This window comes from Hermetia illucens, chromosome 1 (assembly GCF_905115235.1).
Source record: "Hermetia illucens chromosome 1, iHerIll2.2.curated.20191125, whole genome shotgun sequence".
In the NCBI taxonomy this organism is placed as follows: Eukaryota; Metazoa; Arthropoda; class Insecta; order Diptera; family Stratiomyidae; genus Hermetia; species Hermetia illucens.
Window position 1 is genome coordinate 211,034,621 of NC_051849.1, and position 24,931 is coordinate 211,059,551.

Below are 24,931 nucleotides of genomic sequence, written 5' to 3' on the forward strand. Positions count from 1 at the left end.
CTGCACAGCATAAATGTGGTGAAAAAAAAGAAAGCACAGTCTCGTTGAAAACTGAGACAATGTGAATGCCCAATACCCCACAAAGGAGTGAACACGTACACGGAGGTGAAAAATCTTAGAAAGACACGTCCGCCGCAGCTCCGCCGCCCGAACGGCGGAACAACAACGGGAGCGTGTGGGATTCACACCCACTAAAAACCACCCCCGGTCTCTCCAGCCCCAGCCCCGCGGGACCACCATTAAGGTATTACTTCGCGGGGTAGGTTTGCTCTTAGGCACTCATCCTTCTCCTATTTCCGGTTTTCCTCCTTCTTTGTTCCTTCAGCAACTCCTCCTGCAATTGGATGATTGCGGAACCAACCGCAAGCCACTTCTCCTCGGACTCCAGCATCTCAGTAACCAAGCTCTCCGGGGTCCCGCTCCTGCCCAGCACCTGGTTTAAGCTCCTTCTTTCCATCGCAAATCGTGGGCAGTGAAACATCACATGCTCTGGATCCTCCGGTATGCCATCGCATCTGGGACAGTTCGGAAAATCATCCAACCCAAAGCGGTGCAGATACTGCCTGTAGCAACCACCGTGTCCCGTGAGGAACTGGGTAATGTGGTAATTAGTCTCCCCATGTTTTCGCTCAAGCCACACCCTAATGTTGGGAATGAGCCTGTGCGTCCACCGACCTTTCGCAGACTCGTAAACCGAGTTCACCTGCTTCCGTCTCTGAGAGTTTGCAAGCGCCTCTGCCCACACAGGCGACGAGTAGAGCAGGATGGAGCGCACCACTCCGGCTAGCACCAACCTCCGGCAATGTTTCGGCCCACCAATATTTGGCAACATTTTTGCAAGTGCCGTGGTGGCACTGGCTGCCTTTTGGCATGCATACTCTAGGTGTTCCCTAAAACTCAATTTGGTATCAATTATTACCCCCAGGTATTTGATAGCCGGCTTTGATACGACCGTATGTTCACTGACCTCCACTTTTACAGTGTTATTTTTTATGCGTTTCGTTATTAAGACAGCTTCCGTTTTCGCGTCCGCCAAGGTCAGCCCGGCCTTTTCTAGCCAGGACCTTACCGCTCTCACTATTTCTGTTGCGTAAACCTCCACATCTTCTGGGTGTTATGCTGCAACAACCACAGCTAGGTCATCAGCAAAGCCGACAATCGTAGTCCCCTCTGGGACGGGAAGAGCAAGCACCCCATTATACATGATATTCCACAACAGGGGACCAAGTACCGATCCCTGTGGTACCCCGGCTGTGACAATGTACTCTTTGGGGCCCTCATCCGTCCCGTACCAGAGAGTCCTCTCTGAGAGGTAGTTTTCCACCAAATTCGCTAAGTATCCGGGGACACCTATGTCAGCCAACGCCCCTTTAATTCTATTCCAGTTGGCCGAGTTGAATGCGTTTTTGACATCCAACGCCACCACGGCACAGCAGCCACCAGAAATCAGTGCACCTTTTGCCAGGTTTACCACCATGCCAATTGCGTCCACCGTAGAGTGGGCGCGTCGGAAACCAAACTGGCGTTCCGACAAACCATTGTTGGCTTCGACGATGGACAGGAGTCTGTTGTAGATGACTCTCTCCATCATCTTCCCCATTGTATCCAACAGGCAGATAGGACGGTACGACGCTGGGTTTCCAGGTGGCTTGCCAGGCTTCGGAAGCAGCACCAACTTTTGCTTTTTGCACTGGGCAGGGAATATTCCTTCTTTTAGGCACGCCTCGAAGGTGTTGGCGAAAAGTTCGGGCCTAGTCTTCACTGCCAGTTTAAAAGCTCGGTTGGGGATGCCATCCAACCCTGGGGCCTTGTTGTCATCGAACCTACCACATATTTCCCGCAGCTCCTCCACAGTTACAGGCAGTATTATGCCGCCATTTGGCTGGACAAAAATTTGCCTTCCCCTATTTTCGTGGTGAGGGAACAGAGTGGTAACAATCTGTTTCAGGAGCCGCGGACAGGTCACCTGGGGTGATTTCCGCAGCCTTTTCATCACCACTCTGTAAGTCTCGCCCCAAGGGTTTATGTCGGCATGGTCGCACAGCTGTTTGAAGCAGTTCTTTTTGCTCCTCCGAATGGCTTCCTTTAGGCGGCCACGCAATTGCTTGTGTGCCTCCTCTCGACCGTCGCCACCAGGTTTTCCCCTGAGTCTCTGGCAAAGTCTCCTTGCCCGAAAACATGCGACTCGCAAACTTGCGATTTCGTTGTTCCACCAGTAGTTGGGTTGCCTACTGGGGAGCAATCGCCTTCTGGGCATAGTAGCATCGCATGCTTCCGTCACCCATCGAGTGAACTGGGTGGCTTTCTCTCCAGCCATACCATTCAGGGATATGTCGGATTTGAGCACCGCGGAAAACGTGTCCCCCTCAAAAGCTTTCACTGTCCAGCCAAGCATACCACCCGGCATTTTGCGAAAACTCTTTTTCGAGCTCGATCCGCCCTTGATCTCTATGCAGATTGCCTGGTGGTCGCTGCGAGTATAGTCCTCACTGACATGCCAAGCGATTCTACTGGCTAAAGTGGCACTCACGTATGTCAGGTCCACTATAGACCCCAGGCCCCTTCCCCGGAAAGTGTACGAAGACCCAACATTCGCCAGTACCACGTCCAGCTCCGCGAATGCTTCGAGGAGAACACGTCCCCTGACATTAGTTATCCGGCTGCCCCATTCAAGAGCCCATGCATTGAAATCGCCTCCTATTATGATCGGCCAACGTCCTCTTGCATCCAAAACAAGAGCAGCAAGCATGCGCTCATACTCGGCGAGTGTAGCGCTGGGTGGAGCGTAGCAGCTGTAGATGTGGATACCCTTCACCTTCGCTCTGATGAAGCCCTCCTCCGGGTGCTCCATTATTTCCTGGAAGGCTTGTTCTCCACAAGTCCACAGCGCTGCTTGGCCCGTTTGGTCTTTGACCCAAACGCTACCACCGCGGTTTCGGTATGGTTCACTTAGTATAGCCACATCGATGTTTTTCTCGCGGATGGTTTGCGCGAGTAGATCCTGCGCCGCCTCGCAGTGGTTGAGGTTGATTTGTATCAACCTCATCTGCGATTTGTGCTAAGGGCTCTCCTGTATTCCGGGCACCTGCTACTGCCCGCAATGTGCCGATGGTCCACACCCTCCTTTCCTTTGCACAGTAGACAATTTGGGTCAGCTCCGCAGTCCTTGCTGATATGGCCTTCCACTCCGCATCTCCTGCATTGCTTTGACCTGTCATTGGGGTTAGTGCATGACTTCGCAATGTGACCAAAGCCAAGGCATCTAAAGCACCGTTTTAACGCCACCTGTTCCCTAAGGCGACACATAACCCAGCCTATTCTCACTCTCCCTGCTGCTAACAGTTTGAGTGCGTTCTCCACTGGTAGGCTGATGATGGCGATTTGTGTCCCCCCATAGGCTTCCCTTAGCGTTTTCACCACTGACTCTTGTAGTCCGGCAAGATCGAACTATTTCTCCAACGCTTCGCGAACCTCCTCCTTCGTCGTGATTTCATCTATATCTTTGCAGATTATAGTGATCTCCGGCCTGCTAGCTCCTATGTCGGCTTCCTGCCCTAAAGTCTTCCCGATTTGGCTTAAGAATTTGTCCGCGGTTACATCCTTGGATTTCTTAAGTTCCAACATAAGATCTCCCTTCTGCGACCGTCTAATGCGGCTGACGTTGTCTCCCAAATTGGTGAGTTCGGGGTCTGCCTTCACTTTCCTGAGAATGTCGGCGTATGACCCTTCGCCCCATTTGGAAATGAAAATCACCTCCGGTCTAATCTTCCTCCGATAATTTCTTTTCCGCGATTCTACCTTCCTCCAAGCTTCCGCATCCGCCTTTGAAGGTTCGATCCCTTTTCTCGAGGTAGCCACTACAGCATTTTCACTGGTAGCTTCAGACGTACTTTTCATGAACTCCGTTTTTCTGGGAGTTGAGTCTTTTTTTCTTTTCGGGGTTTGCTGGCCTGTTGAGTCATTCAGCTTCTCGCGCAGCCTCTTCCCCGGTTTCTCCCCTTTTGTGTTTTCAACCGGCGTTACTTGAGTTGCCTGGTTCACTTTTCCAATCGGCGACTTTCCTACTCGTTCATCCTGGGCCTTGCCCTACGTTAAACGGATGCCTCTTATCATGGCCCTTATATTTTGGTGAATGTTCCTGCGCTCCTTTATAAACTCACACAGCTCCATGATCTTTTTACCGAGGGCAGTAAAGGCAGCTCCAAACTGATCATTCCCCAAAACATCGCTCGGGTGAATTGGCGTCAGTGATTCTTCCTCATCGAAGACTCCCGCTATACGCTTTCCACTGGGGGTAGCGATCGTGGGAGCTTGTGCCCTTGTAGGAGGGGATCTGCGAAAAATCGAGCTCCTTCTGAACGGATCCATCACTGGAGCCAGTTCAAGTTCCTCCCGTACGCTTGTAACATTAGATGCCACAGTAGCCAAGGTTCCCACTACTGAGGCACTGCGGTCGTTGGATATCGACGGCCAGGAGCCCGCTTTCTCACTCCCAAAAACCGCCGGTACTGGGTTTCCGAAGCCCTGCACCGTAACTTCATTCTTCTTCTGCTCCTCCATATTTGGTTTTATTTCTGGGTATCCTTCCCATAGCCAATTTTTATCCACGGGTGGGCGTTTACTTCCCACCTACCCGGCCTGCGCATAAACATGTCCATACACGCACGAAGGGACGCGCCTGATGGGAGATTTAGCAACTCCACACAGGAACAGGAGACATATAGATTATGATTTTGTGCTAGTTAAATAAGATTGTCCAGGTGGGTATCATGATTTCTAGATCGAAAGGGGGAATTTCATGTAATAGAAGTTAGATGTACACATTCCAGACATTCATCATCATCAACAGCGCAACAACCAGCATCCGGTGCAGACCTGCCTTAATAAGGAACTTCAGACATGCCGGTTTTGTGCTGAGGTCCACCCATTCGATATCCCTGAAAGCTGTCTGGCGTCCTGCCCTACACCATCACTCCATCTCAGGCAGGGTCTGCCTCGCCATCTTTTTCTACCATAGATATTGCCCTTATAGACTTTCCAGGCTGGGTCATACTCATCCATACGGAATAAGGGACCCGCCCACCGTAACCTATTGAGCCGGATTTTATCTACAACCTGACGGTTATGGTATCGCTCATAGATTTCGTCATTGTGTAGGCTACGGAATCGTCCATCCTCATGTCGGGGGCCAAACATTCTTCGAAGGATTCTTCTCTCGAACGCGGCCAAGAGTTCGCTATTTTTCTTGCTAAGAACCCAAGTTTCCAAGGAATACATGAGGACTGACAAGATCATAGTCTTGTATAGTAAGAGCTTTGACCCTATGGTGAGACGTTTCGAGCGAAACAGTTTTTGTAAGCTGAAATAGGCTCTGTTGGCTGACAATAACCGTGCGGATTTCATCATCGTAACTGTTATCGGTTGTGATTTTCGACCCTAGATAGGAGAAATTATCAACGGTCTCAAAGTTGTATTCTCCTATCCTTATTCTTCTTCGTCTTTGTGTTTGACCAGTGCGGTTTGATGTTGTTGGTTGATTCGTCTTCGGTGCTGACGTTGCCACCATATATTTCGTTTTGCCTTCATTGATGTGCATCCCAAGTTCTCGGGCCGCCTGCTCGATCGGGATGAAGGCAATTTGTACGTCTCGGGTCGTTTTTCCTATGATGTGGATATCGTCAACATAGGCCAGTAGTTGGGTGAACTTCAAGAGGATCGTACCCTTTTCATTTACCTCAGCATCATGGATCATTTTCTCCAGGGCCAGGTTAAAGAGGGCGCATGATAGGGCATCCCCTTGTCTTAGACCGTTATTGATGTCAAATGGTCTCGAGGGAAATCCTACTGCTTAGCAGACCTCTTGGTTCTCGCAGTCTTCCTTTTTCCATCTGTGAAGTCGCTTTTTTGCTCGTCGGAGTTCGTCATAAGTCTCCGTGCGTACTCCGTGCGAATGCAACATTAGTCGGTATGCAGCACGCTTCCGCTTCGTTGTTAGCTTACATTCATCGTCGAACCAGCCGTTCCGACTCTTTTTGCGGCTGGGGCCAAGTATGTTTGCGGCCGTATTTATGATAACGTTCTTCTGGTGATTGTGAAGATTATTTCTTGATTCTTCTTCTCCAGGATCTCTGTTGATTGCGGTCGGTTATTGCGGCATCCATTTCCCTCTTATAGGTGTTATGGAGGGCTACGCTATCGATGCCTTCAGTGTTAACTCTCACTTGAATGTCTGAAGGGATTCTCGGTGGTGTTGTTATTCAAGCTCGGAGCACCATGCCAACGAGATAGTGATCCAAGTCTATATTTTCCCCCCTATATGTTCTAACATTCATCAAGGATGAGAGGTGGCGGCGATCTATCAATACGTGGTCAATTTGGTTGAAAGTGGTCACATCAGGAGAGGTCCACGTTTGTTTAGGACCGCTCTCCGCGCAAACCAGGTATTCCAAAACCATTTCGCGTGACACTGCTAATTGAATAATTCGCAGTCCGTTATCATTTGTATTTTTATTTAAACTATGGGAGCCAACATATCGCTTGAATATGGGCTCCATCCCTACTTGGTTGTTCAAATGTATGATTTTTATATCATACCTAGGTCAGGCTTCGAGGGTTCGTTCTACTGCCTCATAGAAGGTACCCTTCTCCGACTCTGCAGTCTCCTCTGTAGGGGCGTGAACGTTAATGAGGCTTATGTTTCTAAATTTGCCTCACAAGCGCAGAGTGCATAACCTTTCGCTCATGTTTTCAAAGCCGATAACAGCAGGTTCCATTTTTTAGCTGATTAAGAAACTTATTCCTAGCACATGGTTTCCTGGATGGCCGCTATGATATATGGTGTAGTGACTTTTCTTCAGGAAACCGGTCTCTGTCCAACGCATCTCCTGTAACGCTGTTACGTCAGCCCTATATTGGAACAGGGTATCGGCTAGCTGCTCATCAGCTTCATCTCTGTACGGGGAGCGCACGTTTCATGAAAAAAGGCGCAAATCGTTATTCCTTTGTCGTTGTCGGGTTCATCGTTGTGTAATCCGTCCAGTCCGAGGCTCCTGTTGTGGCTTCATAACAAGTTGTTTTCCGTGTAAGGTTCTCTGCCCTACCCAACCCCCAACCTGGAGGACCAGTTGGTATAATTTGTCCCGTTTTTAGGCGCGGGAGACTCGCCTTCATCCTTCTCCGTCTGTAGCTTTTCGTTAAAAGAGAGCTTCCAGCGGTCACCACGTGGAGGTGAAAATAGGGTTTGATAGTAGAGCTGTTGGTGTTGGCTCAGCAGGCGTTTCCCAGGTTTTATGCTCGATCGTGGATACCAATCCACGTTTCGCCCTGGGACCGATACTACCCTTTGACCGAGGAGTTTTTCGCTAGCCTAAAACTAAAATCTCCCTAGAATCTTACTAAACCCATGCGTCGCCGGCTAATGGAGGCCCCCGGATTCTAGAATATATTATATATGTATAGAAAATGAGGGAATGTGTTTTGCTAATTCTTGTTAATTTGATCATTTAGCGCATTTGAAAAATCTCAATAAAACGACTGATCACAATCACTGTGATCAAGGTAAAAATATGACTTGTTTTCATAATATGGAGGCAATCATTTCAACCAATTAATTTTGTTTTTAATAGCAACCCAGAGAAGATTAAATAAAATACAACAGCATGACAGAATTACGATTAAAACGATCAAAGAAAGCATCATAATTTCGAGGAGATACTTAAAAGCGAAGCAATCATACAATCAGAAATATAAACAAAAATCGAATTCTCTTAAATTCCAAAGCAATTGAAATATCATAAAATATTAATTTTATTATTCTAATGCAGAAAACCAGGGAACGATATGCCAATATTTGTAGAGCTGTAAGAAATCTTAAAGATTTGAGAAAATTCCCAGCCAAAGTTTATGGATAATGCTTCCGTCGAATTCGTAAACAAAGCTGGATGCAAAATAGAAAAGTTATTTGTAAGAAAATCAAAAAAAAATAAAATTCGGTGGTGATTGTTAAGTACCAAGTGGTCTTATGTAAACATAATATTTTTTTTAAGATGGCCCGTAGTTTCGATCTAAATGATAGAAGAAAATTTAGGATAGAAAATTAATTGTTTGTGTGTTTTTCGTTCACCTCAAAAATATTTTCATTACTGTTTGGATAAAGAAATTAGCAAGTCATCTCTGAAAAATTCTTTCAACAGCACTTTGGAGATTTTCTAATATTTTTAATCAACAACATTATGAGTCAATCCTAATCTATTCAAATATGATCCTCCTAGCCGAGGCATTTTCTTTCCGCGACCTTCTTGTAACTTTTTACTACAGATATCCTAAAGCGAGTAATGCCTGCTCTAAATAGTTTATAACCTGGAAGAATTTCAAATTGGCAGTCTTCTTCTTCTTCTTTTTCTTCAGCCTTTGTCCCGTTCACAAGCGGGGTCGGCTCGTCGTGATCGGCTTCGCCATTTGGCTCTATCGAATGCCTGATCTGGGTGCAATCTCGAGGCTTTCAAATCCCCATCCAGCGTATCAAACCACTGTTGCTTAGGTCTACCCTTTGGTCGTTTACCATCGACGACGATGTTCAGACCAATCTTGGCAAGTGAATTCTCGTTTGCACGAATTACGTGACCATACCATCGAAGACGTCTCTCTCGCAACTTTTCTACGATCGGTGCAACCCCATTACGATCGCGGATATCCTCATTTCGGATGTGATCCAAACGTGTGACGCCACTAGTCCAACGTAGCATCTTCGTCTCCATTACCGCAACACGCCGTTCATTGTCTTTTATGGTCGGCCAACACTCAGAACCATAGAGAGCGACTGGACGGACGACATTGCAGTCTAATTTTCGTAAAATGGTCTTAGTATTGAAACTATCAAATTAGTTATTAACTCCGCCATGCTATTAACATAGTATGCTGGTCCCAAGCCCGGGTAAAGGAGGAGGGTTTGAGGCAACGTACTCTGTACTATCCTCAGTAAAACAAAAATAAAATGCTGAGATCAGGGAAAGAGATAAATAGAGTATAGTTAGAGTTATTCTACTATGCTAAATCCTACCTGATCTCTCTTGGTGACTGGCCCCGCGACAGATCGACCAAGAAAATGCATAGAATGTCGTTACAAACATGATGATCGGATTAAGTCACAGGCCTCGGAGAAATGCTAGGGCGTCCACCTCAGTCGACGGGGCAGGACGGGCCCCGGTCCTGTCGAGAAATGGGCAAGGGTTCTTGACGCATGGACGGCGTCAGGACGTAAGCAAGTTAGTCCGCACACAACGAACAAAACAAATACGTGTCTGCACGCTAAATGTTGGTACCCTAACTAGAAAGACCGAGGAACTCGCAAGAGCCCTTCGGAAAAGGTGCATTGACATCTGCGCTCTGCAAGAAACCCGATGGTCTGGTTCCAAAAGCTGCGACATTGAACGCGAACGCGGTAAAAATGGCTACAAACTTCTCTATTTTGGTAACCCACACACTCAATATGGTATTGGCATTGCCATCTCAGAGGGTTTCCGTGATGCCATTAAAGAAGTCGAACGATTTGATGATCGGCTGATGAAGCTCACCATTATATCAGCTGATCGCACTATTCATTTCTTCACCGCGTATGCACCACAGACAGGTCGACCAGATGCCGAGAAAGATGCCTTCTGGCAACTTCTCGATGAAAAGACTTGTCACGTGCCTGCTTACGATTACATAATCATTGCCGGCGACCTTAATGGTCATGTGGGTGAAAAGGCAGACGGTAACAGGTGCCATGGGGGAAAGGGGTTCGGAGTGAGCAATGAAGGTGGCGAGCGTATAATCGATTTTTCAGACACCCATGACCTTGTACTTATGAATACATGGTTCATCAAACGATTGTCTCATCTTCCCACATTTTATAGTGGGAACAATAAAACGCAAATCGACTATATTCTCATAAGACGTCAACATTTTACCACTGTCACTGATTGCAAAGTCGTTCCCTATGAGACCATCGCACCTCAGCATCGGCCGTTGATTGCTGTCCTGCGAATTAAGCCACCGATAAAACGGCGTGAGGAACGCACTGGCCCGCCACGCATTAAATGGTGGCGATTTGGTGAAAAGAATGAAGAAACGGTCTCACTCATACGATTGCCAACCATTACGAATGTGGAAGAATCATGGAATCAAATGAAAGACACGATCCACAAAGCGGCCTCTGCAACCCTCGGGGTCACCAAGCCAGGTAAGCGGTACATCAACCGAGATACTTGGCTTTGGAATGATGATGTTGAAATGAAGGTCCGTGAAAAGAAACGCCTCTACCACAAATTCAAATTTCTCGATGATAAACGCCTGCTAATTGGCAAATTTATAAGAATGCCAACCGGCAAGCAAAGAAAGCGATCGCTGTCACCCGAGCCAACCATTTCCAAATTCTTTACGATAAACTGGACACTCGGGATGGCGAGAGAGATCTGTATCGACTTGCTAAAAGCCGTGATGAACGCACACAGGATATCGAACACTTCTGTTGTGTTAATGACAAGAACGGTACTTTGCTTACCAACCGTCGAGCCGCGACGGATAGATGGCGAGAATACTTCGAGCAGATTTCAACTGAAGAATTTGTTCATCCTCCACTTCCACAATCATTGCCGACATTTGGAGCAGTTCCACCAGTCAGCACAACTGAAGTCGAGGAGGCAATAAAACAAATGAAATCGGGGAAAGCAACAGGACCTGATGACATCGCATCTGAGCTCTGGAAAGCGAAGAGCTGGGACCCAACACTGTGGCTCAGTGAATTCTTTAACCGGGTTATTCAGGAAGGAAGAACACCATCTGACTGGCAAGAAAGTACCACTGTTCCAATATGGAAAAAGAAAGGTAGCCCAGCAGAATGTTCAAATTACCGTCCGATCCGGTTACTTTCCCATACCATGAAGATTTTTGAACGCATTCTTGACAACCGTATTCGCGAAATCGTTGAAATAACCGTGAATCAAGCCGGATTTGTCAAGAACTGCGGAACTACTGACGCAATACACGCTGCGCGGTTACTCATGGAGAAACACCGTGCCGCCCTCTTTACATTGCCTTTCTGGATCTAGAGAAAGCGTTTGACCGTGTACCACACGAACTCATCTGGTATGCTTTACGACAACACTTCGTGCCAGAAGAACTCGTGCGCTGGGTTCAATTGCTCTACCACCATCCGAAAAGTAAAGTTCGAAGTATGGCGGGTGTATCAAAACCGCTTCGTGTCTCTGTTGGATTTCACCAAGGAAGTGCCCTCTCACCACTCCTCTTTGTCCTTGTTATGGACACCGTCACACGGGATATCCAACATCCAGCGCCCTACACACTGCTTTATGCAGATGATGTTTTCCTAGCATCTGATAGCAAAAATGATCTCGAGCAATTTGTTCAAAAATGGAATGATCGCCTCATGCAACACTGTCTCAGATTGAATTTAAACAAAACTGAATTTTTGACGACCGATCCCCATGAAACAGGCACAATCACTGTCAGCGGCAGTGATCTGCCCAGAACTGAGCGATTTAAATACCTCGGGTCAACGCTATCAGCCAATGGAGAGCTGCGTTATGAAATTGCTTCACGCATTAACGCAACCTGGATGAAGTGGCATTCCACAACTGGTGTCCTTTGTGATCGACGTATCAACGAACGTCTCAAATCTAAAATTTACCGCAATGTCGTCCATCCAGTCGCTCTCTATGGTTCTGAGTGTTGGCCGACCATAAAAGACAATGAACGGCGTCTTGCGGTAATGGAGACGAAGATGCTACGTTGGACTAGTGGCGTCACACGTTTAGATCACATCCGAAATGAGGATATCCGCGATCGTTATGGGGTTGCACCGATCGTGGAAAAGTTGCGAGAGAGGCGTCTTCAATGGTATGGTCACGCAATTCGTGCAAACGAGAATTCACTTGGTCTGAACATTGAAGTCGATGGTAAACGACCAAAAGGCAGACCTAAGCAACGGTGGCTTGATACGCTGGATGGGGATTTGAAACCCTAGAGATTGCACCCAGATTAGGCATTCGATAGAGCCAAATGGCGAAGCCGATCACGACGAGCCGACCCCGCTTGTGAACGGGACAAAGGCTGAAGAAAAAGAAGAAAGATATCGGATTGAAATGAATATTTCTTGAAGTGCTATAATGTCTATTTCCCTTGTATTATAAAAGTGAATAGCATCATCTTTACAACCTTAGAGATGCTTTGAACATTATGCAGTAACACTCGTATCATCAGATGTACTTGTGGAAAACGCATCACTGTTGTTATTCAGTTTCTTCGTTAATTTTCTGACTTGAAGAACTTCTTCTTGAATTCCTAAATCTTTTTGATTTTCATAAATTTTGTTGAATATTATCATCATCTTGTGAGGGAGTGTCTGGTGGTCAGAGGCAATGTAGTATGCAGGGCTATTGAACACCGGACCATTCCTGACGTTATCGTTATATTGCTCAACCAATGGAAAATTTCTGGGAGTAATTTTTGGTTAAGTTTTTTTTCAATACTGTACTGTTTGCCCGGGCACTCAGCACATCATTTAACTCTGCATTGCAGCTTCTGTCGTTGACTGATTTTTGTTTGTTGGTGAACTCCCTGTCGTACTCAATCTCATTGTCAATTGCACGATAATAATTCCTAACATTAACTTATAATAAGTAAACTGTGTAATAATCTCGCTCTAAATCAGATCGAATCTAAATTCGCCGCGGCGAATTGTTAAGCATTGTGCCAAACATTCGAACTGTCAAAGTGCAATGTCTGCTGTGCCTTGACCCGGTGACAAGCGGCGACAAAATACAAGACACATATGTAGCGAATAGTGGAATAGTGAAGACAAAATTCTTGGGTGACGTGACATTTGATAGGTAAAATTTGTTTGGTGACAGCGTGCAAGAATATGAAGAAAGTTCGTATGCTTTAAGGCTAGCAAAAAACGTTAAGTGTCCACTTCCAGAAAGTTGTCAAAAACGACATTAAAGTGTGAACTAATGAGATAATATCGTATATTCGAGGAACACCGTCGCCATCAGCAGAGGAATTAGACCGAAATAACAATGTTCCGTGTGGATCCGCAATTCTTATAAACAAACAGCTAAAATTATATTAATTGCCCGCTGTGCGGTAGCCCATTTTGATGAAAACTACTTTGCAGGTGTAAGGCTAAGTGGAACCGGTGAGCGCGCAAAATATCACGGGTTTTATTCAGATTTCAGTAAAATTTCTCCGGAAAGAGTGCTGAGAAGTGCTGTCTGATCTTGAATTGGTGAAGAAATTGTTGTCGTTGGTTCCGTGGCAGTGGATCACAACCCAGCCGTTGCATGCGCGTTTCTCTGGGCTGCGAAGATCGTCCCAGCTTGAGACTGTTTCTGTGCAGTGTGTGTTTGGCCCGACCCGCGATCGTGCGCCACTTAGTTAATAAAAGAAGTGCCAAGAGGATTTATAATTTGTTCGTACTCGTTTTCGTGTTTCGCTACATCTTCTGTGCAGTGCGTGCTATCTGTCGAGTTCGACGTTTCGGCGAATGAGAAGCGACTGCTCGCCCCCCGTTCAATTCAATCCGTCTGAAACTAAATAAAAATTTCTATCTGCCGCCCGCTTTGCATCTCTGTTAATCGAGAAAGTGGATTTTTTTACGATTGCTGATATCAAAAATAGTGCAACTAGTGAGGGTGATTCTTAGGAAGGTGGCTGACTATTGATAATTATAACTTAGTTACCGGAAATTAGACAAGACCACTCCAGACCTAGGTCAAACAGTGGAGATCAACAAACGGAAAGTACACCAAGAAACTCGTTAGGAATTATGTCGAAAATTGTGAATGAAAGTATGGAATATGCTCGTGAAGCTCTGCATGCGGAGAGCACTAGTGATATGTTAAAAAATAATACACGTAAAAATGGTGAAACGAAACGTGAGCAAGAACCAGCTGCTTTGATGAAATTAAAAACATATTTATTAGCTTTGCGACCATGGTCGCTGTCGGGAAGCCTAATGCCTACTTTATTGGGCACAGCAATCGCTCATCGTTCCGGATCTACATATGACTTCAATATTCTGATATTCCTGCTAACAATATTCTGCGTGGTGACAGTACATTGCGCTGGGAACGTTGTAAATACATATTTCGATTTTGTCAAAGGAATTGACAATCGAAAGTCGGATGATCGGACACTAGTGGACCACATACTTTCTAAGGATGAGGTAATGTTGAATTTGTTATTATAAAATGACTTTGCAATGTCAGTTTGGGACTGTTCTGGATAGGTCGCATGGAAGGAACCTTTAACTTTTATCATCGCCTCTGCATGCTTATTGTGTTGTTGAATGCAAGGTTGTGCACTGAGCGGAATGTTTCCAATGGGTACTCTTATTTGAAATGATTAAAACTTGCTTTTTCTATTAGCTAGTGTGATTTATTGGTCTTGGAAATTCCGATATTTCGGGAACCACTTGTTCCCTTGATCAGTGCTAAGAAGTGGCGAAGGGAACAAGTGGTTCCCGAAATATCGGTGTTTGCAAGACCAATAGATGACACTAGCGAATAGAAAAAATGCTAAAAATACCGCGTAATTACACACAGACTCCTATCTCTGTTACCAAATGTGTGGGGCCCTCCAATTTAACCTTTCTAGAAACCACTTAGATCGCACTCTTGACCTTGTCCTCTCTAACCTTCCTGTATGTTATCTTTCCCAATCCCTTCATGCTCCGTCTTACGTTGCCCCTGACGCCCATCATCTTGCTCTCGAGTTCGATATTCAGATATCCCGACTCCACTCTCCTGTCGCTCGCAAGCCTACCAAGTTCAACTTTCCATTTACATGTGACCAAGCACTCAACACTTTCATTTTGTTTTGTTTTTAAAATCATTTTTATTTTTAAGAAATAGGTAACAATAGTATATAGATTGGAAAAATGAACAATAAAAAAACAATCTTTTAAAATAACAAAAATAACTTAAATCTAATGGCCACTGTGGGCTCTCAAAATTTTTGAATAACGATTTACAGACAGAGAAGAGAAACAGTAAGAAATGAAAATCTAATTTTACAATAAGTTGTCGGGAAATGGTCAAAAACCCGACAGAATTCACTTGGCCTTAGTGGCAAATAAAGAAATATAAAAGTAATAATAAATATTTGATCGCTTCAAAAGATACTTTTAACTTAAATTATTGTTCTTAAAACTATCATAATTATATATTTTATATTACACATTTTTTCTTTTTTTTACAATAACATCCATACAAAAAAACAAAGAATAATAACGTATGCATTTATAAGTTACAACTGGAGACAAAATCAGCACCCGTTCAATGTGTACATATTTACAAAGCCCCACCAAGAAACAAATGGCAGAACTGAGCACGGCCACCGCTAACCGGCATCCCGCAGCCACCAGTACCAAGATTTCTCTTTTTCATCCCGCTTAATGTCAATTGCTCTCGCTCTGGAGTATCTCCAGTCGAATCCCGGAGCCCCCACTGTCAAATTCGGGGAGTATTCTATCCTTTTGTCCGTGGCCCGTCTATGCATATGATACATAACCGGATCACCGGCAGAATCAAGAATTAGACCATTCCTGTCAAGATACACGAACGCTTCGGGAGGAATGAAGCCTGTCGTGAGAGTTTTCTCGAAATACCCCTCATTTGGGTAGAATGTCTGTGAAACCCAAGGGTTCTCACCATGCGAAGCAGATCGCACTATATGATTCCGAATCAATCTGACGATAACTGTATCGATTCTTGGCACAGCAGCAGCTGCATACATCACTTCATTAGTTACATAGTGCTCATAGTTTGACGAAGCAGTCCTATTAAGCCCCGTGCAAGCACGCAGACATTTCCTTTCAAAGATCCTTATTTTCTCCATTTGACTAGCACTCAAATTAAACCAGATAGCACACCCGTAGGTAAGCACCGGTCTAACCAAAGTAAGATAGCAAATAATCTTAACCTTCCGGTTAAGATGTGGAGCATAAAAGAGTCTTCGAAGAGACATGAATGCCTTGCGAGCGCTTTCTAGCGCGACTTTAACGTGCTCGTTAAATTGGAGACGCTCGTCAAGACGCACACCCAGGTATCTAACGCACTTCTTATGAGGAATGCGCTCTGAACTATCCTCGTTCGCGACAATGTGGAAATCTCTCCAATTCCTTTTCAAGTTCCTACTGGCATACGCCAAGGAATTTCGAAACAGAATCGTTTCACACATTTGCGCATTGATTTTCATCCGCCAACTGTTCGTGAAGAACTTAATATCATTGAACATCTTCTGAAGTTCAACTTGCACCTCAGTTACCTTCTTGTGCGTCGTGTAGGCTATCAGATCGTCAGCAAAGGCAACCAACGACCTTTTAGGAGATTTATTAAAATCGAAAGAATTGAGCAATTCGCCGGAAAACCCCGCAAAAAGTGTAGGCGCAGTCACTGTCCCTTGCTGTAATCCATTCAGAACATGAAATTCTCTGTTAGTAGTGAGATTTCCGTCCGTAATGACAAAGCACTTGCCATACAGCATACTACACATCATCGCTACGTGGTGACTGGGAAACTCATTCTTCAGGAGCCTGAAAATCAGTCCATCCAATCAGACGGTATCAAAGGCTTCCTCCATGTATATAAGGCAAGCGCCTACGCACTCACCATTGTTAATCCGCCAGCAAATATCAGACGTTACCTTCGTTATTACATGTATTGTCGAATGTCCAGATCGAAATCCGAATTGTGCGTTCGGCAATAATTCCTTCTTCTTGATATGCCCGTTCAAGGCTTTCAATACCAAAACCTCAAACACCTTGCTGATGTTAGGCAGCAAACTGATTGGGCGGTAGCTTTGAGGGCTGGATGAATTCTTCCCTCTCTTTAAAATCGGGAATACTCGGGCTTTCCTCCATTGTCCTGGAAAGAAGGAATTGTTCAATAAATTATTGAACAAAATGCAATAATTACGAATGGCAATGTCTGGTAAATGCCTGAGGACCACGTTGGGAATGCCATCCATACCGGATGATCTCTTATTGTTTACTCTTCTGAATATGGAAGTTAATTCAACACATGAGACAAAGTAATCAAGCAGATTATCACTCGGTATGAGATCAGCCTGCAACGCAGAGCTAAATTGGAGAACTGTGGTGCCGTTCAGGCTATATTTGAAATTGTGGACATCTCGTTCTACAATTTCCGAAAGTCGCGTTGGCTCTAAGTCCGTTCTGGGCCGATGCACCGATTCAAAGTGCTCCCCTATAAGTTCGAGTTTCAGAGCATCATCCATCACGATGTAATTGCCTTGCGCATCAGCAGTTACACTATTCGTGTCTATACCAGAGTCAATAAGGTGTTGTATCTCGCTGCCACCGACTTTAATTCTCGGCACAGTTATTCGTGATTTCTTCCGGAATAACGTATTTATCTTAGTAAACATGGAATCTGGATCGCTTGGTGAAATATCCTTTAACTTCTCCCGCCACTGGGAGTTCACTTCATTTACGTAATGTTGACGGATAAGATCCCGCGTGATCTTTAGAAGTGATTTGAACTCAACCAATATGGGATGATGATAGTCCCCATATCTCCGATAGATTTTGTTGACGCGAGTGGGCAGAAGGCTTTTCACTTTTTTCAACCGTTTTATGGCTGCAGTTTCATATCCTTCCATATTATTGCGAGGTTTAATTTTAGGGACGACTTGTTCAATTGTTTCCAGCGTCAAGTTCTCCAGCTTGAGAAGATACTGAAGTATTTCCTCGTTGCTCAAGTTCCTGTCACCTGGTGCAATTCTACTATCGTTTTCCCCATCAAGAGGTGGGCATTCCTCTCGATATCCCCGAATAAACCTCTCTTGGAATTTCTTCCAATTTGTTTGTTTAAAGTTCAGCCTGTGGACGCCACTGTCCATCGGCAGAAAGCGAACTCTTCGTCCATCAAACAGAACTTCAATAAGAATAGCGTTATGATCACTATCGTAGGGAAGAGTCTGTAGTTTCCGTTGAGGATTCCTAAAATTAAAGTTCAAGCGCGCGTCAGCAATGCACAAATCCAGATAGGAATTTGCCCTGGGCCAGGTTGGACTCTCTGACCCATATAATTCGCATTTATACTCTATCTGGTATTGCTCTATCCAAGATTTGAGGAATACCCCTCTGGGATTGTTTGTGGCGTTTAGCCACGAGGTATGCTTAGCATTCAAGTCGCCAGCTATAATATAGTAATTATGCAGCCTATTCAGTTCGAGTATCGTAAACAGAGAATGGAATTCCTCCTTGAACTTGGCTCGGTTGTTTCCCACTGCATAGATTGACAGAATGTATAAATTCCCTCCTCTAGGCAGTGAAAAAAGAATACATGAGACTTCGATACACTCAAAGGTTTCAAATTCAGGCCTATTAATATGCCTGAAACGATAATGGCGACCCACAAGTATTCCGGTACCACCTCCCCCATCACAATTTCGTCTATCGTTCCTCACGAATTCAAAATCCTTGAATGTTATCGAATGCCTCGGATTGAGGTGGGTTTCTGAAATCAAGACTATGTCAGGCTGTTGTCTGGCAGCGAAATCAAGGAGCTCCGCTCTTCGATGGATTCCTACGATGGAATTCACATTAATCGCGATGATCCGGAGACCATCCAGTGGTACCGCTGTGACCGCAGACCTAGCAGCGGGCATGCTGTTTGTGTAAATATTCTGTTATGCTATTTATTTTTGTATTGTGTACGTGTAGCGTATGCTGCATGTTTTCACACATGGTTAGTATTTTATTGAGGATAGTGTTCATCCCGCCACTTGCATCTTGTTGGGGCTTCTTAGCTCCCCCTTGTCGAACTACTTCTGCAAATGGGATCCCCGAGACGATTGGTGCCGAAGGGACGGTACCATCCAACGCCGCTGACACCTTCGTTCTTTGGGCCGATCTCGGTGCTTGCTGCCTTGTGACCTTAACATTGCGGTATGCAGGACATCCACGGTACGAAGCCGGATGCCCTCCGCTTCCGCAGTTAACACAGAAAGTTTTTTCCTTGCCATCTGCTTCAGTCAGCGAACATTCAGCTGCGGTATGGTCTTTCCCGCACTTTACACATTGTAAGGTCATTTGACAGTTCACTGCCGAGTGACCATAGCGCTGGCATCTTCGACACTGGACTATTTCGCCCCTTAGCAGGCGCTCAAAATGAATGGCCTGGTAATTAAGCGACCTGATGCCGATCAAATCGCTTCCCCGGCTCTCCGGGCTTATCTGCACGAGGAAGTGCGGCAGGATTTGTTTTTCCAAAACGGACCTCCTCGTACTAAACCGTGACACTGAGAGGAACTTAACCTCAGTTCCCGTCTCCCGGAGCATTTTGAGCACCTCACCGGGCTCTTCCTCCGCATCCAAGCCTTTCAGAAGGAAGGTTTGCACCTTCTCTTCCTTTGGAGTGTAGGTGAAGTGAGGAGCCTTCACTCGCTCGAGGACCTCCCGTGCTTTTTTGTAATCTGCAATTTTATTGCATTTGACTTGGGCTCTCTCGGCCCCCGCCTTTTTAATAACAAAATTTGAGAGCCCCGCGCTCCTATTAAGTAGAGTGGCTAAATCTCTACCACCTAATTTATAAACATTAATGTGGGGCACCCTTTCCCCCTTTTCTTTATTTCGGGTGCTAATTGTATCCCCAGTCGGACCATTTTTTAAATTTTCACTCGTACTTGCATTATTTTTAACATTATTTAACATTTTTTCTTGAGTTTTGTTTTTTTTCTTTAATTTTTTGGAAGCATAGACCAAAAACTCACTCAATTTTCCATCTTCACTACTGCAACTTGCCTGCAAAGCATCCTCTTCTGGGACATTTCCATCGCCACCGTTGTCGCCGACTCTCGTATCGTCCGCTTTACTGCTCTCTATGTCCTCCATATGGACAGATTCGCTGTCGAGAACTTGTTCGCCCTCAAGGCAGCCCGGTTCCTCCATGATTGCAAAAGTAGTCGAAGATAGCTTAACCTTTTTGCTGGCTACCTTTGAAGACGGCGGGCCCGCCTCCCCAGCCATTAGCTGCTCTGTAAGCTTTTCATTTTTTTTTGTCAATGTTGTCATTTGCTTTTTGAAATCTTCGAGTGTCTTCGCCAGCTCGCCATTTCTTCTTTCAAGATTGGCTATCCTCACTGTGGCTATTTTCAAGTCTGGATCCTCCTCGTTGCGGACTCCATGACCGATGCGAGTGCCCCTAGGCCTTATGGTGGGGGGCCGGTCTGGTCCGCCCGGCGGCTTGCCGCTCATTCCCGCCAAGCCAAAAACAACGAATTTTTTCTCAAAACTTTTTAAGGAAAAGTAACTTAGATAATAACTCAAAAGTAAATTAGTTTCAATTAAGTTTTAAATTATATATTATTAATTAAGTAATATAAATATCTTTTTATATTCTTGATAAAAGTTAATTTAATTTCAATTTTAAATTATTTTTATTAATCACTCAACACTTTCTATACCATTTTATCTGATCTTCTTCCTTGTTACGTTCCCTCCTCTCCTAAGTGCTTACGCTCTTACCCCGTCTGGTTCACCACTGAAATTCACAAAAAACTACGTGAAAAGCAGACTGCGAGAAAGAAGTTCCTGTCTCCTAGAAACGTTGCTGGCTTAGTTTTTTTCAAATCCCTTCGTTCCTCGGTCAAATCTTTAATACGTAAGTCCAGACACGAATATTTGTCCAGCGTGGAAGACTCATTAAAGCGCGGAAATCTGAAACCTTTTTGGTCCCACATTCGCAACTCCCGCTGCCCTGCCCAGTTATCCCCTCCGTCCATTAAATTCTCTGGCTCCTCAGCTAACTCCCCCCAACGATCTTGTGATTTACTCTGCCGCTACTTTTCGTCAGTCTATGTTCCTCCCCCTTCCTCCGAATCCCTCCCGATAGTGGATGTAGTCTGCCCCGCATCGCCTACCATTCCCCTTCTTACCCCTATCTTAGTCGAATACCTCATTGGCGAACTTGATGCCAAGGTCGGACCTGGCTACGATGGTCTTCCAAACCTCTTTTTGCTCAAAACTGGTAAGTTCATCTCCCTTCCCTTATCTCTTATTTTCAACAAAAGCCTTGAAGAGAATCATTTTCCCAGCTTGTGCAAAGAGGCTCTCATTATCCCCATTCACAAAAGTGGCGATCGTTCGCTTGCCGAGAATTACCGTCCCATTTCCTTCTCCTCCTGTTTCAAAATCCTGGAAAGATATGTCAGCGACTGGTTGACCGCCCACTTTAGCCATCAAATAGTGAAAGAACAACACGGCTTCGTTAAACGTAACGCCCCAATTCGCGGGTAAATTTCAGGGCAACCCGCCTGCCTCACCGAGCTATATAACTGGATCCATGTTCACTGTCCGTCTGTTTTATCAGAACGTCAGGGGTTTAAGAACCAAGCTGGGGGCCTTCAATTTATCCGCGCTAGCTCAGCAACACCATGCCATCTGTATCTCTAAAACCTGGCTAGACGATGCCATATTAGACTCCGAGCTCCCCGAAGGGTACTCCACTTTCCGTTGTGACAGGGACCGGGATGCTTCTCGTAAGTCCACTGGCGGTGGAGTCCTAATTGCTATAAAAGATTCACTCCCCGCTGAACTCTTTTTCTCCTCCTCTGGCTTTCCTTTTGATTGTGTTGCTCTTCGTGTCTCCCCGCCCAACTTCCTCCCGTTCATTGCTTCTTGTGTATATGTCCCTTGTGCTAGCCCTTCTCACCTGTATGAAGAATTGTTTGACAGTTTGTCTGAACTCCTTACCGTCAGATTCCCTTCCCTCCCTTTCTTCCTTTGTGGAGATTTCAACCTCCCCATGCTCAACTGGCCTAATCATCCTAGTCTTCCAATTCCTTCCAACAACCTCTCCCATTCTTCCCTCCCACTTTCTTCCTTTATGTATACTTGCTCTGCCCTGAATTTCAATACCACCAAAAACTCCTTGGGCCGCACTCTCGATCTCTTCCTTTCCAACCTCCCCGAGCGCCACCTCACTTTATGTCCTGCCACATCCCCGTATGTAAAAACCGACGCTCTCCATCCCGCGGTTGAATTTGAAGCGGAGCTCCCTCGTTCAAAACCCAAAACCAAGCGTAAACCCACTAAGTTCAACTTCCACAAAGCCAATTTTGACGGTCTGAACTCAGCTTTAGCGTCTTTCAACTGGGTACATATATTAAGTAATTCATCGTGTGATCAAGCTCTTAACACCTTCTACAATATCCTCTCTGATCTCCTCTCCTGTTATGTCCCTTCTTCCCCTCCCTGCCTACGTTCTTACCCAACTTGGTTCACAACGGAACTTCATATTAACATTCGCTTGAAACATACACTGAGGAAGAAGTTTCGGGCTTCTAAAAATGACGCCGACCTTGCTCACTTTAAAGCTCTACGATCTACTGTGAAGTCAATGGTCAGAAAAGCGCGTAAAAGGTACCTATTTAGCGTCGAAGCCGCCTTTGCCCGCGGTAACTTAAAACCCTTTTGGTCTCACGCTCGCAACTCTCGTAATCCAACTCAATCTGTCCCTTCTTCTATCAGCTTCGCTGACTCCACTGCCAACTCCCCACAACAATCCTGCGACCTTCTCTGCACCTACTTCTCTTCAGTGTTTTCTCCCTCGAGCCCTTCACCCTCTACACCTTTCATAACCACAGACTCCTCCGAATCACTAGTCATTCCTCTTCTTACGCCTTTCTTGGTTGAATTCCTCATTGGTAACCTTGACCCCAATGTCGGACCTGGCCCCGATGGGCTTCCTAATCTCTTCCTCCTTAACTGTAGAAAACACATTTCCCTCCCACTGTGTATAATCTACAACAAAAGTCTAGACGAATGCTACTTTCCCCGTCTCTGGAAAGAGGCCCTTATCATTCCTATCCTCAAGAGCGGAGACCCTTCCCTTGCTGTGAACTACCGCCCCATTTCCCTTCTCTCCTCTTGCTCCAAAATCCTAGAAAGATACGTCAACGACTGGTTGACCGCGCACTTCGGTCACCTCATTGTCAAAGAGCAGCATGGTTTCGTGAACCATAGATCAACGGCTTCAAATCTTCTGGTCTTTACCAACTTTGTTGCCAAACGCTTGAATTCACGACAGGAGCTACATGCTGTTTATACTGATTTCTCCAAAGCCTTTGACACCGTTGACCATAACATTCTCCTCTCTAAACTTTCTTCGCTAGACTTCCCTCCCTCAGTCATCTCCTGGCTTTCCTCCTATCTCTCATACCGTTCCTGCAAAGTTTCTTTTCATGGTCACTCATCTCGTTCCTTCTCTCCTTCCTCTGGTGTTCCCCAAGGCACTACACTTGGCCCCCTACTCTTCCTGTTTTTTATCAATGACCTCGCCTCCATCCTCACCTGTCCGTATTTGCTTTACGCAGACGACCTTAAATTGTTTGCCTCTGTTTCGTCTCCATTGGACTGTGCTCTCTTACAATCCAACCTTGATAATTTAGCCTGTTGGTGTTCGGTCAACAAGCTAACACTGAATGTCAACAAATGTCACTGGATGCGCTATTCCCTGAAACCCTCCCCATCATCCTTTTCCTATTCTCTCAGTGGTCAACCCCTTTCACTACTGACCTCCTTCAAAGACCTGGGTGTAATATTCGACGATAAACTTCGTTTCAATTCCCACTTCGTTGACATCATCAATAGAGCTTCCAAAATGTCTGGTTTTATCCTACGTTCCTCGTCCGAGTTTACCTCAATCCAGCCCTCCTTAACACTCTTCAATTCCCTTGCCAAAAACATCCTTGAATATTGTTGTGTAGTCTGGTCCCCCTACCGCATCCGTGACGGCCGCGCTCTTGAAGCTGTACAACGCAAATTCACCCGGACCCTCTTTTACAAAAAGAACCTTCTACGGGTTGATTATCCGTCATGACTCCTCACCCTCAATCTCCCCTCCCTACAGTAACGCCGTATCTTCCTTGATATGTGTACTCTTTTCAAACTCTGGAGTGGTCTGATGGACTGCTCCGCCAACTCGGATATAACTCTCCGTATCGCCTCATCTCATGACACACGTAATGCGGACATTTTCGATGTACCCTTCGCCGAGCTCGAGATTTACTTTCACTCTCCGATCCCGAGGTTTTGTCGGTCCTACAATGCCCTACAGCTTGGTTCCTTTGACTCTATGTCTCTCTCTAGCTTTAAGCGCAAAATATGCCATTTACTTGCTCCTCCCTCTGAGGACAATATGTAATAAGAAATTTGCTTTCTGTGTATTGTCCTCATTAAATAAATAAATAAATAAGTAGGTCCACTGCCTCCAACTTTGTCGCCAAATGTCTAAATTCACGGCAAGAAGTGCATACCATTTACACTGACTTCGCGAAAGCCTTCGACACTGTTAATCACAAGATACTTCTATCCAAACTCTCGTCCCTAAACGTTCCCATACCACTTGTTTTATGGCTTGCCTCATACCTTTCCAACCGATCCTACCGCGTCTCTTTTGACGGCTGTACTTCCCGCTCCTTCTCCCCCTCTTCTGGCGTCCCACAGGGGTCTATTCTGGGTCCTTTGCTATTTTTATTTTTTATTAACGACCTTCCTCCCCTCCTTACTTGTCCCTGTTTGCTCTATGCAGACGACCTTAAGCTGTTTTCCGCTATATCGTCGCCTACGGACTGTGTTTCCCTTCAGAATAACCTGGACACTCTGGCTCGTTGGTGCTCGATTAATGGTTTAGCGCTAAACGCCAGAAAGTATCACTCTATGTGGTACTCCCTAAAATTCTCACCCACTTCTTTCTCCTACTCGCTTGACGGACATTCCTTATCCTGCTTAAATTCCACTCAAGACCTCGGAGCCACTTTCGACGCTTTGACACCCATTGCCTCGATGTCATCAATCGAGCAGCAAAATTGTCAGGCTTTATTCTTCGCTCCTCCTCTGATT

The 24,931-nt window shown here is 45.5% G+C and overlaps 1 protein-coding gene across 1 annotated transcript in view; it reads left to right on the forward strand.

The window, feature by feature from the left end:
- Nucleotides 1–12,762: 12,762 nt before the first annotated feature.
- Nucleotides 12,763–24,931, forward strand: part of LOC119654656 (ubiA prenyltransferase domain-containing protein 1 homolog) — a 34,401-nt gene continuing 22,232 nt past the window's right edge. Inside the window, exon 1 of the mRNA XM_038060148.1 lies at nucleotides 12,763–14,227. Coding sequence (XP_037916076.1) covers nucleotides 13,829–14,227 — 399 coding nt within the window. The 5' untranslated portion in view covers nucleotides 12,763–13,828. The remainder of the gene's footprint in view (nucleotides 14,228–24,931) is intronic.